Raw genomic sequence first — 16,991 nt, forward strand, 5'->3', positions numbered from 1 at the left:
ATTTATGGAAAGTCATAAGTATAACACCAAATGTAATAAATAGTTACTGAACACTAAAAAGTGAAATGCTATTGGAAATGCATCTCTTAATGAAATAGCTGGGGAGTGAGTGTGTTGCTTTGTTTGAAGGACACTTCCCTAGCATCAATATTTTGAGTTGCTTTTTTCATTTGTTTGATCCTCCTGAGATTTTTCCAAGTTGGATGATACACCATGGTAACTTCAGGATGAGTGAAAAGGGTGCCTTTCCATTGCAGAGCGAAAGAAGAGTGGGTTGTGTAGGGGAGATGGAAAAGGAGAGTTGGCAAGACCCTCAAGCACAGGCACATCCTCCAGTAGACGAAAGAATTCAGGGATGTTAAAGAAATTGCTGTAAAGAAGTATTTGATCTTTTGAAACTATTCATAAGCCCATTGGGATGACCCTCCTGTTGCAGTGGTGATCTGTAAGCCTCTGTTTTGATGCCAGAAAAATGTAGATCATTAAGTATTCTTTCACTTAATGTTTGTAGACAAATCATACTTCCAAAGCTCCAGTGTATTTCAAAAACAGTTTGATCTGCTTAAACATTAGGACGCTGTTTATTCAATTAATTCACCTTTCTCAGAGATAACACAAAGGAAAATTCAATTTCATGCTTCCCAAATTATTTCAGATCCTGCGTTAATAGTACTCCAATTGTACTATTGCATTTTGCTCTATTGATACAGTGTTGATATCCATCGAACATGACATGAAATCAAAGAAATATTAATCAAACATTTTCCCAAATCCCACCGAATAATAATTTCTTATAAATTGGCCATCTTGTGCCAACTTAATATACTGGAAATAGGGCCAATTGCTCACTCCCTCCATTGTTCTAATGAATGACTCACTGAGGCCTTAGCATGCAAAATAACAAAAGTTATGAACCATATGCAGTGAAAGGATTCTGATCCTCTTGGAAAATTCTCCAGTTGCCAGAGATATTTTCATGCTCTGGGAGCCAGCTCATGTTCTCTCCTTCCCATATGCATTTCAGAAAGATGATCCTGATGACTCTCCAATAGAACTCAGCAAAGTACAGAGTGTGAAAGTTGTGGCCAGAAAACGCAGGGACCGCTCCCTCCCTCGAGCTTTTGAAATCTTCACAGACAATAAAACCTATGTTTTCAAGGCCAAGGATGAGAAGAATGCAGAAGAGTGGCTCCAGTGTATCAATGTGGCAGTTGCCCAAGCAAAAGAGAGGGAAAGTAGAGAAGTAACCACATATCTGTAGGGATTTGCAAGCCGACCTCACACTGACTGTATACAATGGGCATTGCATTATCATTGCCAATGTCAAGAAAAAGAGATAAATTCACCAAGTCACGTTGTGTTTTTCTAAGTACCAGTGGAACTGTTTTCCCTAAGAAGCAGGACCTAAAAGTGGCACGATTTTTATGCATTTCATATTCTAATGGCACCTCGTTAACTCCAGAACATCTGTGTGATTCATACAGGAAAAGGAGCTACAGAAGGTATGGGGCAGAAAGGGGAGAGTGAAGGATCTAGGAACCTCTGTAGATATGCCATTGTATGTTGTAAGAACACAACTTTACAAGATACCTGAAATACCTATCCTGAGTTAAGATTAAGCACTTCTGATGAAAACCACAGTCTGCCAAAAGTATTAGAAGAAAAAAAAAAAGCCCTATTGGGAAAAGTCAAAATTATTGACCCTGAGGGAAAACATATAACTGACTTACATAGACATACAACTGTCTTTTTTCTCTCTAATGCAAATGAGGCGAACACATGGTAAAATGGTTCTCAAGTGAAGACAGTTATATAATTAAATGTCTGTCTTTCAGAACAACTTCTCTGATTATTCCATTTAGGTTCATATAATATGATCTAAAGTGTAGGTTCTTGACTATATCTCCTGCCCAAGGCAGTAAGTGTAAGCTAGGATAAACATAGAAACCATTTTCACCATCTTCAAAATATGGGCCATTTCCATTAAACTTTGAGATGTTAAAGTTCTATACCTTTCTTCTTTATATTCAATCTTTTAATATCTCAAAATTACATTTAATGGATTTTCCCATAACTCATATTTTTTAAAAAAATTAAGCGGTGGCAGGCAGAATTACAGAATGATTCCCAATGGCCTACACCCGGACCCTCCCCTTGAGTGTGGTGGGACTTATAATTTGCTTCTAACTAATAGAATAAGGCAGAAAGAATAGGATAGTCTCTTCCATGATTATGTTACATTACATGGCAAAAGTGAAGAGATTTCTGGTTCTTAATCAGGTGACTTTGAGCAAGTCAAAAGGGGGATATGACCCTGGGTGGGCCTGACCTCATCAGATAAGCCCTTTAAAAAAGAGTGAACAAGTCAGAGACTCTCTCTTCCATTGGCCTTGAATAAGTAAGCTGCCACGAGTTCTATAGCTTCAAGGGAATGAATTTTGCCAACAACCAGCGAGCTTGGAAGAGGATCCCAGCCCCAGCCAACACCTTGATTGCACCTTTGCGAAACCCTGGGCAGAGGACCCAGCTAAGCTGTGCTTGGACGTCTGACCTAGGGGAACTTTGAGATAATAAATACATGCTGTTTAAAGCTGCCACATGTGTGAAAGTTTGTTCCGTAGCAATAGATAATACAAACACTAACTTGGTATACATATAAAGGGTCATTTTTTCTTTAAAATTTATTGACCATATAGTCTAGTATAGAAACCTGGAAAAAAAATCTAAGTAGTCAATATTCTTTTTTTTTTTTTAAGATTTTATTTATTTATTTGACAGAGAGAGACAGCGAGAGAGGGAACACAGGCAGGGGAGTGGGAGAGAGAGAATCAGGCTTCCCGCTGAGCAGGGAGCCCGATGCGGGGCTTGAGCCCAGAACCCTGGGATCACGACCTGAGCCGAAGGCAGACGCTTAACGACTGAGCCACCCAAGAGCCCCAGTAGCCAATATTCTTAATTCTACCTTGACTCTACTGCCAACTCACTAGGATAGGAAATATATAAGAGGCCAAGTTTGAGGAGAGAAACAATTGAATTTTAACATGTAAATTTTGAGGGTATTGTGAGTAACAAAATTTATTACAAGTTGGAAACAGTTCTGAAGATCAAGATTTTGCCTCACTGGATATATAGATGGTCACTAAAGATATGGAATTAGCTGAAGTTACTCAGGGAGAAGACAAAAGAACAAATAAGGGCTTCCTTGGGATACCCAACATTTAAACAATGGGCTGCTAGATTGGCTGGTCAGTGTTCAGAGATGTTATAGACCAGGGGAAACAATGTCACAAACACCAAAAATAAGGTTTAGGAAGAAGGGAGAGATTAACAACGTAAAACCCCAGAGTAATCACTTAAGATAAAGAATGATTTTTGTAGTTAGGAAGCAATTTGTATCATTGGTAGGAACAATTTCATCAGAATGATGAAGTAAAAGTCAAATTTCAGTGGGTTGAAGAATCAAAAGGAGGTTAGGAGTTTAAAGCAATAATTAGACAATATTTTCAAAAAATTGGGGCTAAGATACAGAAAATGTTTTGTTGTTTGTTTTAAAGATGTATTAGACTTAAGGGGGAAGAGTCTAACATACAGAAAGAAAGAAGAAAAATAACTTTGCTTGAGCAAAGTTTCTAGAAGTGATGGAAAAGGATTAAAATTCATGCCACAGCAATTTATGGAACAGCTAGCAAGTAACAGGTCCCATGTTTGGCCTGGGGATACAAAAATAAAAGACCCAGCTCCTCTCCTCAAAGAGTTTACAGGGTACTGGAGGAGACAATCATGTGCAACAAAGATTGAAATGCTAAGAGGCAGGGGCCTGTGGAAATGCAGGAGAAGGCACCACTGTCATTGACTTGGAACTCAAAGCATGGGCTCCCTCACTGTTTCTCAGCACTCTTAGAGAAGGGACTTGTCCTAAAGAACTAAGTAAAAGGGTCGTGGGCAGATGAGAAGATGGCCAGTCGAGGGAACCGCGCTGCAAAAGCACAGGCAGGAAAGGGAACAAAACCTGGTCCATTTGCAAAACAGCAAGTCCTTATGTAGGATTGGAACATAAAGGGGCTGTTGAGGAATGGTGCAGAATGATGCCGGAGAGGCTTACAGGGCCACGGCATAAAGGGCTTGGTTCTATGCTAAGGATCTTGAACTCTTTTCTTAAGATGATGAAGCACCTTTAAAGGTCTTAAGATTTGCATTTAGAGAAATAATTTTGATAGTGGTATAGAGAATGGATTGTATGGATGTAAAAAATCCTATCAGGGAGATCATTTGGGAGGTTCTTGGAAGTGGTGAGGTCTACTAGTAGCAGAGGAGATAGAAGGGAATGGAAATGCAGGAAAAACATTGAATTAGTAAAACAGATTGGACACTGGTGGATTGGATGGAGCCTAGGTATAGGAATGGGAAGGAAAGTGTCTCTGATGATCCCTGGGTGCATTCTTGGGAAGCTTGATGCATGATGGTAGCATTTACTGAGAAAGAAAATTCTAAGGCAACAGTTTAAGAGGTGAGCCAAATGGTAAATTCAATTTCAGTGTATACACTTAGAGTATAGATTGGTGATTCATCTTGGACTAGAGAGACATCTCCTTCTATGAAGTCAGGCAGGGAAAGGCAAGAATAGGTACAGTTGTAAATGAGTCTTTAAATATTATTTTGAAATCTAGCAGCCCATTCTTAAGAGTCACTTGAGTAACCCTAGCTGTTAATTAGAAAAAACTGGTAACAGACAAATAGAATATTAAATGACACTGCATTAGTTATTAATCATTTAAATGCCAACAATGTGCTGAAATCTTTCATAGCAGAGAGATTACAGTAAAACTCAATCTGGTTGTATACCGATCCTGTTTTCACTGAATGCTTGTCCTAAGAAAGAAGAGAATGGCCCTACTAGCTCAATTTGGAAGAAATGAATTATTTTTGTTACTTGTTACAAAGTCCTTGTGATTTAATTAACTGGATGCCTCTAGTTTAGAATGCCACTCTCAGAGCCTTTGAACCAAATCTAAAAAGAAATAAATGTATGAAGTGTGAATAATGACTTTTCTGGTTTCATTCCCCGAGGTAGTAGTCATTCCAAATGCAAGCAAATTCTCCTGGGTTTAGAATCACACAAGAATCTCAGACTCGTCAGCTTCCCCCTAACATTTCTGGCACTTCCATCCCTGTTGCCAGCTAGCTTACCACAGACTGGCCTTTCCCAAGAGGACTGCAGTTCCTGATCCTGATCTAAGAAGAAACCGCTTTTCTAAACATGTTTAAACCTTTAAAAATGTTGGGATGAATACAATTATAATCATGGTTAGAAATTCAAGTGGTTTTCATTTTTATTTTATTTTGGTTCTTTTTTCCCCTCTCAGAGAGCCGTGGAAACAAACTTTTATATGTGAGACTCTTATCTGGTTATTTCTTGAGAACCTGGAGTTTGGTAAAAATAAATGTTCAGTACTTTTCTAACAGGAGTTTTCTGGAAAATCCTTGGCTGTTGATGTTGAGAGACATATATTGGGTTATCTTCAATCCACCTACTTTCTGTTGGCACTTTTGGGCCTATTATTGTAACTTTATTCTCAGGCATAAATAAGGAGGACCCGGTTGAAAAACTACCTTTGAGAGATTTATTTTTAAATTTAAAGGTAAATTTACATTTACAAATTGCCTTTAGGAAACCATTGCAAGATGAGGTAAGAGAATATGTGAGAGGAATTCATGGTACATTGCAGAAAAGTCAACTCAAAAGTACCCTAGTCAAGATTTTAAATCCTAGGCTTAAAAGCCCAAGCCAGGATTCCCAGTCCCAAAATCTAAGTTTTTAGATGAAAAACCAAGAAAAACCCAAAATGTCATCTTGTTCCAGAATAGCTCAAGTTTATAGGCTTCTTGAGACCATTCTTCCCCAAAGGTACTTCTGAAAGACCGAGGAGTTGAAAAATTGGGAAGATTACTACCAAGGCAGTGAAGGTTAGAGAAGGTGGCGCAGGCTCTGGTCATGAGCACATGAGGATTCAAGTCCTAGCTCTACCAAAACTAAATGAGCAACCTGAGTAAATGACTCATCTTTTATCTCTAAGTTAGGGATAATGATGTTGATGGAGCAGAATTGGTGTGAGGCTTAAATGTCAAGTAAAAGCATCCAGCAGAGAATTCCACCAAAGGAGGAAAAAATCCTACAAATGAAATTATGATGCCATGTCTTAATAATAGTCTAATCAGTGGTGTTTTACTTCCAAATGTCTTTTATCTATTCTGAGAGTTTGGGCAGTTTCTTCTGACTTGGGTACCTTGAGTGATATGTGATAGGTAATTCTTTTGTATCTATTTCAGCAACAAAATGAAACCCACCCTTCTCTACATGTTGATATCTTCCTTCATTAGGTAAAACATTTAGTGCCTGCTTTGCAAGACATATGGACCTGCGGTCATTCCTCCAGTGATGGCTCTTTGGTTCCCAAATGTCACATTTCATCCCACTCTTTCTTTGCTTCTCTGTGTACATGGTAACTTTTTGTCTCAAAGTCCAATCATATTATAGTTTTTAAGACATACTAAAGAGTAATTAACACATATAGTGTCGACCATACAGGTAACTCAGTTGAAGTGACAACACGAAGAACTGGGACCCAGTTTGAGTGACACTTGGTCACAGTCATTCCTAGTGGATGACAACTGCCAAACACCACTGATTATAAGACAACTCCCAGTTTCAGAACTGAAAATATGGGAGAAAAAAAAAGTAAATAAGCAAAAGTAAGTATTAATTTAAGAGTTCTACATGGATTTGTTTCATAGTAATCAAAACTGTATGCAAATGTTTTTGTGAACAATACAGCATATTGCATATGTAAGAAATTTTGAAATATTTTAAAATGGTTAAAATGTGCCCAATGCATCCATTCTCAAAGGTATGGGATCAACCATTTCTGTGAATGCTTACCTTCTGTATTACCAGGGTTCTTCAGAGAAATAGAACCAACAGGATATATAAAGATAGATATGTAAGAGGAGATTTATTATAGGAATTGTCTTGTGTGGTTACAGAGGGTGAGAAGTCCACAATCTGCCATCTGCAAGCTGGTGACCCAGGAAAACCAGTGGTGTAATTCAGTCCAAGTTGAAAGGCCTGGGAACCAGGGAGGTACTGGTGTTAGTCCTAGAGTCTGAAATCCCAAGAACCAGGAGGTCTGATGTCCAAAGGCAGAAGAAGATGGACATCCCAGCTCAATAAGAGAGAAAGAATCCATGATGCCCACCCATATTGGTGAGGCTGGATCTCTTTACTCAGTCTAATGATTCAAAATGCTAATCTCTTCCAGAAACATCCACACAGAAACACCCAGAAATAATATTTTACCAACTATCTGGGCATCCCTTAGGCCAGTCAAGTTGACACATAAAATTAACCATCACACACTCTCCTTTGATGGAAATAAAGATGGTTAATATCCACACACAACCCATGTTCCCGATGCCTCTATTTCTGCCTTCCTGTGTTCTCCTTTATCCAAATTCTCTTTTTTGGCAGGGACGCTAATAGGAAATGGGCCAAGGTGGCAGGAGTGAGGGTAGGGGGCACTGGTATGTCTTTTAACCATTGTCACAGATTGGAGAGCCTGGAGGTAAAATTAGGATGGTGTCTAAGGAGGAATTCCAGACCAAATAGGAGGAGCATTTCCAGAAGAGGCCCTCAAGGTCAACCATACCAGAGACAAAATGAGGGAGGCAGGGCCTCAATCCAGGTTGGAAGCTGGGGAACCAGGGAAGAGCAGAGGGAGGCACAGGGCAGAGCAGATGGAACTGAGGAAGTCTGTAGGACCTTTAAGGGAGCACACTAATTCCCAGGCCTGGCTGTTCTCAGGTACTTGCCCAGGCAAGGAGAGTTCTATTCAATGAGCTTTGATGAGACATTTCTCTACCTCCCTGTGTGTGTTTTTCAGTTACCAGGTTATGTAAGGCCCCATAGCCATGTACTTGACAGAACAGGCGACCAGCTCCCCCAGAGGCCTTAGGGAGCCTGGGTCCCACCATGAGACTCCAGCCTTGCAGAGCACTTTCCATATGGACATTCTTCTCATTCTATACCCCCAACCCAGTACATATTGAACTTGTCTACTTCAAAGAAAAACTTTCTGGGGGTATGGGGAGGGGGAGCTGGAAATCCTGAAACTTTCTTGCACATTTTTCTGTAAGATGATAATCAGACACATTGTGTTTACATGGTTCCTTATGGCTTTGTGGGCAAACCTTTTTAAAAGCTTGCATCCAATAGAAAGAAAATGCCTTTCCTTTTTCAATCAATAAAATGATTAGAATTCACTTTGGTACTGAGAACCTGGAAGAATTACAAAGAAGTCAAATAATGTAAAAATAAAAAGTACTCATACAAGTGACAGACCCTTTTGTTCATTGGAATAACAGTGCTCCTCAAGATCTCACTGGAAATTAAGGAGTAGGGGACGGTAATAACAGTGACTTCTAATTTTTCCCTTTTGAATTCCTCTTTGCCTTGTTTTGTTCTTTGACTACCAGTCCACTCACATCAGTGATGTCCATATACACATTGATACACATATACACACGCATATTCTTTCACACTGGTGTGATGACAATAACAATGGTTTTCACACATGCGTTATAGAAATCAATCTTATTATTTCATTATCTCAAATTTCTCTCTGTCTGTCTAGGCTGGGATTTCATGTAATCAGAAGACCTTTATGTGTGTTCCATTTTTTTCTGGACAGAGATTCACTTCTACAAACCAGATTTCCTCTGGGAGTATTCTGTTCCCTCTTAATTCTGAAGTATTGTAATATGGAGGAAATCGTCTAAATGCCCTTTCTCTTGAGAGAGAAAAACAAGGGTCCTGTTTGCCAAACTAATCTATAAACCCAAAAATCAGAATGGAGCCCATCTTTTTAATTTAACCAAAACCACAGTTTGGAAATGTCTATTTAAAAAAATTAACCATTAAATATAATACTTAGGGTATGTGTGATCCAAGTGCTGATTTGAGAACATTTTAATCAGGATTCACTCAAACAATTAAGACAGAAATCTAATGCTTCTCAACACCCCTCACCTCCATATTCATGCTCTTGGCATCACTAAATCCTGCTGTATATCAGCCTCAGTTGAATACAAATCAAATTCCACTGCAGCTTATCCTGTCATGGTGATGTTCCAATGTAAGGAAATACTGGAAGCATGTAAGACAGCCAAGCACACTAGACCAAGTTCTTCCAAGAAAGGGGACTCAGCATCTATCATTCAGGCAATAGTATCATGGGCTGGGGTGCCTGGGGAGGTCAGTTGGTTAAGCCTCCTTGACTCTTGGTTTCAGAGTCCTGAGATTGAGCCCCAAGTCAGGTTCCATGCTCAGCTCAGAGTCTGCTTGAGAGTCTCACCCTCACCCTCCTCTTCTGCCCCTCCCCCCGCTTGCAGTATCTCTCTCTCTCTCTCTCAAATAAACAAATAAATAAAATCTTTGGGGAAAAAAAACAGTATCACGGGCTATTGGTGTCAGAAGAATCTTAGAGCATGTGAGCTCCAATCTCCCCCTTCCCAATGGAGAAGTCCCTTCCTTGTCATCATTGGCAGGTGTCATTCCTGGCTGCTCAAACACTCCTAGGGACAGAGAGCCCATTATCTTGTCACCTGTCCATATCTTTTAAAAATAATTTTGTCTGATTTAGTTATTGAATTTACCTATTTACTGTATATTAAAACAATATAATATTGTAGAAAAATTTAGAAAACACAAGAAGGCTACTATTACCCATAATCCCAGAACCCAAACACATTCAATAGAAGTGTTCGGATGTGATTCCTATTAGGATAATTTTATTAGTTTTTTATTAGTATTAGTTTTTAGAAAAAAATCTGCCTTTCTCTAATTTTTAACCTTAAGTCCTGGTTCTTTCCCCTGCAGCCACACAAAATGTCTGTTCCCTCTTCCCCACCCCCCGCCCCTGACAACCCCTTAAATAGTTAGATTCAGGCATTCATTTAACAAATACTTAGAGCATCCAACATATGCTACATACTATGCTAGGGCATCAGGGCTCAAAGATGACTAATAAATTGTCCATGCCTTTAAGAAACTCAGTAAATAAATACATATTTATCCAGTAACTAAATCAAAACATAAAGCACCTCCTATGTCCTGGACTAGGGATTAGGAATAGTAAGGTGATCCAGGCGTCCCAACCTTTGTGGAATTTATATTCTAGTAGAAGAAAAAGATGTTAAAGTCTTTTCTTAATTAACTATGAAATTGCCATGTGACCAGTACAACAAAGAAACACAATGGATAAAGATCCATGAAATGAGACACGTGACCTAGTCAGGAAGTTAGCGACGGCTGACCCGAGATCTGAAAGATGAACAGGAGTTTCTAATCTGTGGGAGAGGTGGCAGAAAAGCAGACAAGAAAGAACACAATGAGAGACAATCCCAAGGAGAAAAGGTGCACAGACCATCAGAGAAATCAAAACAGGCCACTGAGTCCAAAAAACAGCAGCAGGGGGAAGAAAACTGATGAGGGTAGTGAGGCTGAGCAGGTGGACAAGTCATGCAAGCCCAGAGGGGGAGCTATTGACAGGCTTAAAACAGAGTGACACAATTTGATCAGCATTTATTATTATTATTATTACTGGAGTATAACTGACATGCAATGTTATATCAGTTTGGGGTTTATAACATAGTGATTTCAACAATTCTTTACATTCCTCAATGTTCACCACGATATGTGAAGTCACCATCTGTTGCCATGCAATGTTACTACAGTATTATTAACTATGGTCCCTATGCTGTAATTTTCATCTCTGTGGCTTGTTTATTTCATAACTGGAAGTTTATACCTCTTAATCCTCTTTATCTATTTCATTTTTGTAAGCCCTCTAGCTGCTGTGTCAAGAACGGGTTGTTGGAAAAGCAAGACTAGAAACTGAGAAAAAGATAGGAGGCTATTAAGATAGTACAGGCAAGAGATATACTGAAAGCTTGAAAGGGAGGAGTGGCATCAGAAATGGAGAGAAATGGAAGGCCAGAGAGATATTTAAAACAATATAGGGGCACCTGGGTGGCTCAGTCGGTTAAATAATAAGCCTTCGGCTTAGGTCATGATCCTAGGATCGAGCCCAGCATCAGGCTCCGTGGGAAGCCTGCTTCTCCCTCTCCCATTTCCCCTGCTTGTGTTCCCTCTCTTGCTGCGTCTCTCTCTGTCAAATAAATAAGTAAAATCTTCATATATATATTGCAGGACTTGGTGATGGATGAGAACTCACCCTCAGGTGAAGGGTGGGAACTCACCCTCAGGATTCTGGCACTGTAGAGGCACTGTTCATGATAAAGAGAACACCAAAGAGGGTGAGGTTTGAGGGGAAGGCTTGTCAGTAGAGAAAGTATCACAGCACTGTGATGTGGGGGCCATGGCTGAGACAGAGTGGGAAGCAGATGGCCCTGCCCGGAGGGAATCATCAAAACCTCCACTGAAGAGGTGATGATATTCTGGGCCTTGAAGAAGGAATCCACTTTGCTTCTTTTACACATTCGCACTTTCTCAAAGAAAGGAAAGGGCATTCTAGTCTTAGGGAACAGCATATGCAAAGATTCAGGATCAAAGTTAAGATAAGAGACAACATAAATGGGTGAGGATGAGAACAAGGGTCACGCATTTTTAGCTACTTATTTTATTTGTGCCCACTTCCAAAAATTATCTATCATTCTTTTAAAATAAATACTAGATTTAAAAAATAAGTGAGTATCTTAATCCATTCAGGCTGCTATAACACATTACTCCAGAATGGGTGACTCATAAACAACAGAAATTTCTTTCTCATAGTCCTGGAGGCTAGGAAGTCCAAAATCAAGGTGCCAGCAGATTTGGTGTCTGGTAAAACCTGCTTCCTGGTTCATAGATGGCTGTCTTCTTGCCGTGGGTCCTTACATGACAGAAGGGATGAAGGAGCTCTCTGGGGTCTCTTATATAAAGATACTAATCCAATTCATGAAGGCTCTGCCCTCATGACCTAATCACCTCCCAAAGGTCTCACCTCCAATACCATCACTTTGGAGACTGGGTTTCAACATGTGAATTTTGGAGGACACAAACATTCAGTCTATAGCACTGATGTATCACCAACCACCCCTCCAATGAAGAATTTAGGGCTCTAGCTGCAAGGAGTACTTTTGGTAAACACCCTTTCAGTGTCATTCCCTTCAAGGATTGCCTCAGCTTAGCCAATGTCACAACTCTTCCCAGAGCATTTGACATCTAATGAATGGTTGCTGGAGGAATATAAAGACCTGGATTTGACATCTCCCAGAGCATTTGACATCTAATGAATGGTTGCTGGAGGAATATAAAGACCTGGCTATGCATGCTCAATTTAGAACAACCTTCAGGGCCATTCTTGTTCCAGAGATCCCTTTGAGGTCATCTGAAGTTACTACTAGGACAGCATCAAAGCTCAACTTCTTCCCATCCCCAGTCTTGATTCCTCTTCACTCCTTTCATAGGTGTTGATTTTAAAGGGACTCCTTAAGAAACATTCTGCACCTTAAATTCTGTGTCTGAGTCTGGTTCCCAGAAAGTCCAACCATATTGAAAGTAAGTAAAGGCCTAGGGCAAAAGGAAACAAGACAGGAAGAATAGTCACCAGAATGAGGTAAGTAGGTAAAATGCATGCCATGAGGTTCTACTCACTAGCAAAAGGTAGTTAAGGTTCAGAGCAGCTGACTCCATACTTTCGTGCAAGCAAATTTGAGAGATGTTCAGTCAGATTCATGAGTCACAGTTTTCCAGACTAAATATAAACCAGTTACCCAGAGGAAGAAAATACTCCCAATACTGACACCCAAGAAATTTTTCCCATAGGGCCTCACAAAAAGAACACTGTAATACATTAACAATGGCCTCCACAGCAACTTCTTGCTAGACACGTCTCCAGAGGCAAGGGAAACAAAAGCAAAAATGAACTATTGGAACTTCATCAAGATAAAAAGCTTCTGTACAGCAAAGGAAACAATCAACAAAACTAAAGGAACCCTATGGAATGGGAAAAGATATTCGCAGATGACATGTCAGATAAAGGGCTAGTATCCAGAATCTATAAAGAACTTATCAAACTCAACACCCAAGGAACAAATAATCCAGTCAAGAAATAGGCAGAGACATGAACAGATATTTCTCCAAAAAAGACATACAAATGGCTAACAGACACATGAAAAAATATCAACATCACTCAGTATCAGGGAAATACAAATCAAAACCACAATGAGATACCACCTCACACCAGTCAGAATGGCTAAAATTAACAAGTCAGGAAACGACAGATGTTGGTGGGGATGCGGAGAAAGGGGAACCCTCCTACACTGTTGGTGGGAAAGCAAGCTGGTGCAGCCACTCTGGAAAACAGTATGGAGGTTCCTCAAAAAGTTGAAAATAGAGCTGCCCTACAACCCAGCAGTTGCACTTCTAGGTATTTATCCAAAGAGTACAAAAATAGTGATTTGAAGGGGCACATGTACCCCAATGTTTATTAGCAACAATGTCCACAATAGTCAAACTATGGAAAGAACCGAGATGTCCATCGACAGATGAATAGATAAAGAAAAAGTGGTGTGTACGTACACACACACACACACACACACACACACACACTGGAATACTACTCAATCATCAAAAAGAATGAAATCTTGCCAGTTGCAACGATGGGGATGGAACTAGAGGGTATTATGCTAAGCGAAATAAGTGTATCTGAGAATGACAAATACCGTGATTTCACTCATATGTGAAATTTAAGAAACAAAACAGATGAACATAGGGGAAGGGAAAGAAAAATAAAATAAGAGTAAAACAGAAAGGGAAGCAAACCATAAGAGACTCTTAATTATAGGGAACAAATGGAGGGTTGCTGGAGGAGGGGGGGCGGGATGGAGTAACTGGGTGATGGGCATTACGGAGGGCACTTGATGTAATGAGCACTGGGTGTTGTATGCAACTGATGAATCACTAAATTCTACCCCTGAAACTAATTATACACTATATGTTAACTAACTCAAATTTAAATAAAAATTTTTTTAAATGGTCTTAATATCTCCCTGATAAGGACAGTGGCATGTTTTGTAAGGATGTGTAAAGTACAGACACCAGTTCATGAATTTAAACATGTAAATAACATAACTTTCTTTATTTCTTTGTATTTGAACTTAATTTATGTCTTGAGGCCTGGATCCCATTTCACCTGGTGGCAAAAACTGTAAATTCAGGGGAAATTCGGTAAACTCAGAGGCTTCTCCACTTTTTTGGGTTTTTCCTCATCCTCCTTCTCCACGGTACTCCCAAATGTGTTATTTGTGCAACAAAGTTCATACCCTTGTTCTTCAGGGTTATGAATATTTTTAACCTCAAAATCTTTCCTTCTGAGACAAAATCCCATTTTCTCCAAGTATTACCTTGGCCGTGAGTCTCAGAAATCTATTCTGAAATTCAAAAGCTGACAATTCACTGTTCTTCTCTCTAACTCCTTTTCAACTCCCCTCTTCTGAGGCAGTGGATAACTCCAGTCTAGGGTGAATGAGGGGGTAGGGGTGACAGAAAAGACAAAATGGTCTACAGGATTTTTTTTTTAAGCATATTAGTTAATGGATTGTTACCATTAAAAAAAATAATAATAACATTCTACAGTGAAAACCAACAGCACAACACTAGTATATGGAACAAATAAAAGTAATTTGGGTGTGGGCTCAGAACTATGTAACCCAGACAGACAGCATCTGTAAGCCATAATTAAGGCAGGAATACATTTTTGAAAAGAGGAATGGACACACTGTACAACTTCCAAGCAACCTTTCACAAGGACCATCCAAGTGGAGTGAGGATTCTCTATTATTTATTTATACAATATTTCCATATTTAGGGTATCTGCTTCAAAAAAGCAAAGAGTTATAAAGGTCTGTCTTTGTCATTTTAAATAAAAGCCCCTGAAAGAAATGTGAGGTTGTCCCCACAAATGAAAAAGTCATCATGAAAATTTTGTTTATTTTATTCTCTGCTTCTGCTAACTAAGCCCAGCCAGTTTGTTTTAAATTTCAAACCACAGGAGAGGACAGGCTGTGGGGGGACGGGGCAGTGGTAGGTGAAAGTCCAGAGCTGCCGAGGTTACGCTGACGGTAACAGAGCAAAGTTCAAGAGGGCAGGGGGCCCCCTGAAGATGGAATTAAAATAGCAGATGTACACAGAGCTCTCTCTGCTGAGAATGCTGAAAACATGAAGAGACTAAGTTGATGTTCTGGAACATGGTGGGAGCAGACACATTAGGCTAATACCTGTAACCAAACGGAGAGGTTAAGAGATGCTTTCTGTGGATGAGAATGGATGCCTTGAAGGTAATCTTAAACTATCTAAATAATGAGTTTGGCTAGTCATTATCTCAACAAGCAAATCCATATAGCTGAATATTTTGTGGGGGAAGGTGCTGTTACAGAGAATTACACCATTACTGTTGAAGTTCGCCCCTGACTTCGTATCTGCTTGCCAAAGTTGGAATTGTCATTCACTTATGTGATCACTTAACTCCACAGCAAGAAAGAATATGATTGTAGATAGCCTGTTATTTATTATGAAATTCTTCAAAATAGAAAGAGCTACAAAGAATAATATAATAAACTCCTTATAACCACCACTCAGCTTCAGGAAAAAAAAAAAAAGCACTGAAAATGCTTTGGAAGCCCTCTGTGTATCTCCTCCTTAAATGCAATTCCTTCCCTACCTTACAAGTAACAACTGTCTTGAATTTGGTAATTATCATTCCAATGAATTTCTATACAAGTTTACTACATAGGTATACATTTCCAAAAAATACATGGTGTTGTTTTATACATATTTAGACTTTACATAAATGGTGTCATATTGCATGAAACTTGCTCTATTTTTAAGTCTCATGTTTGTGAGACTTACCTATCTTGATAAATCTCTAACTGATTTTCAGTTTCATTATTCCTTTGCATGCCATTCCACTTCTGTATTCATTTTCTGTGTGGTGGCTGTCTCTGGTCTTCGCAATGACCAAAAATATGAAAATACATGAAAATGCCAGTTCTTTGTGTGCCAAGTCAAATATTTCTTTGGCCAGTGATTCTCAAAGTGTGATCCAAAGACCCCTGATGGGCTCAGACCCCTTGCCCCCACCCCCAGGCAATCCATGAGGTCAAAGCCTAATAACACAAAGACCTGTTTACCACTTTCATTGTGTTGTCAATTGTACTGAAGATATTAAAGCAATTGGTAAGCAAAGCTGCTAATGCCTGACACGAATCAAGACAATGGCACCAAGCCGTACTCGTGGTCATTGTATTCTTTACCACTGCACACTGGGGATTTTAATAAATCACTTAAGAATATTAATTTTATTAGAATTCAACTCTTACGTACTCATCTATTTAATATTCGGTATGTCGAATGGGAAGTAAGCACAAAGTATTCCTATTGCCTACTGAGGTGCAGTAGTGGCTCAGAAATCACTGCAGTTGTTTGAGCTGCAAGATGAACTACCACTTTGTCATGGAACAGCATTTTCATTTGGAAGAACAACTGGCAGGCAAACTACAATTCTTTCAGTCTCAGGTGTCTGGCAGACATTTTCTCAAAATATTGATGACATGAGCTTTCAAGCAAAAATTAGAGCTTTTGAAAACTTGAATCCAAATGTGAGCTTGACAGCTTCTCAATATTTCAAAAATTCTCTAATGAGATGGTGGTGATTTTCCGATATTGTATAATGTAATTAAACATATCAACATTTAGAAAATCTGCATAACTCAGTAAACCAATATTTTCTTTCTTTTTTTATTATTTTTAACATATAATGTATTATTGTTTCAGGGGTACATGTCTAGATTCATCAGTCTTACACCATACACAGCGCTCACTACAACACATACCCTCCCCAATGTCCATCACCCAGCCACCCCATCCCTCCCACACC

General features: G+C 39.3%; 1 protein-coding gene across 1 annotated transcript in view; it reads left to right on the forward strand.

Moving 5' to 3' along the window:
- VEPH1 (ventricular zone expressed PH domain containing 1) overlaps positions 1-2,689 on the forward strand; it is a 224,363-nt gene extending 221,674 nt beyond the window's left edge. Inside the window, exon 14 of the mRNA XM_045903484.3 lies at positions 1,025-2,689. Coding sequence (XP_045759440.2) covers positions 1,025-1,261 — 237 coding nt within the window. The 3' untranslated portion in view covers positions 1,262-2,689. The remainder of the gene's footprint in view (positions 1-1,024) is intronic.
- Positions 2,690-16,991: the final 14,302 nt, after the last annotated feature.

The sequence above is a fragment of the Mirounga angustirostris genome, unplaced genomic scaffold (genome assembly GCF_029215605.1).
Source record: "Mirounga angustirostris isolate CCGP_5_RB_7025 unplaced genomic scaffold, mMirAng1.0.hap1 SCAF_1, whole genome shotgun sequence".
NCBI lineage: Eukaryota > Metazoa > Chordata > Mammalia > Carnivora > Phocidae > Mirounga > Mirounga angustirostris.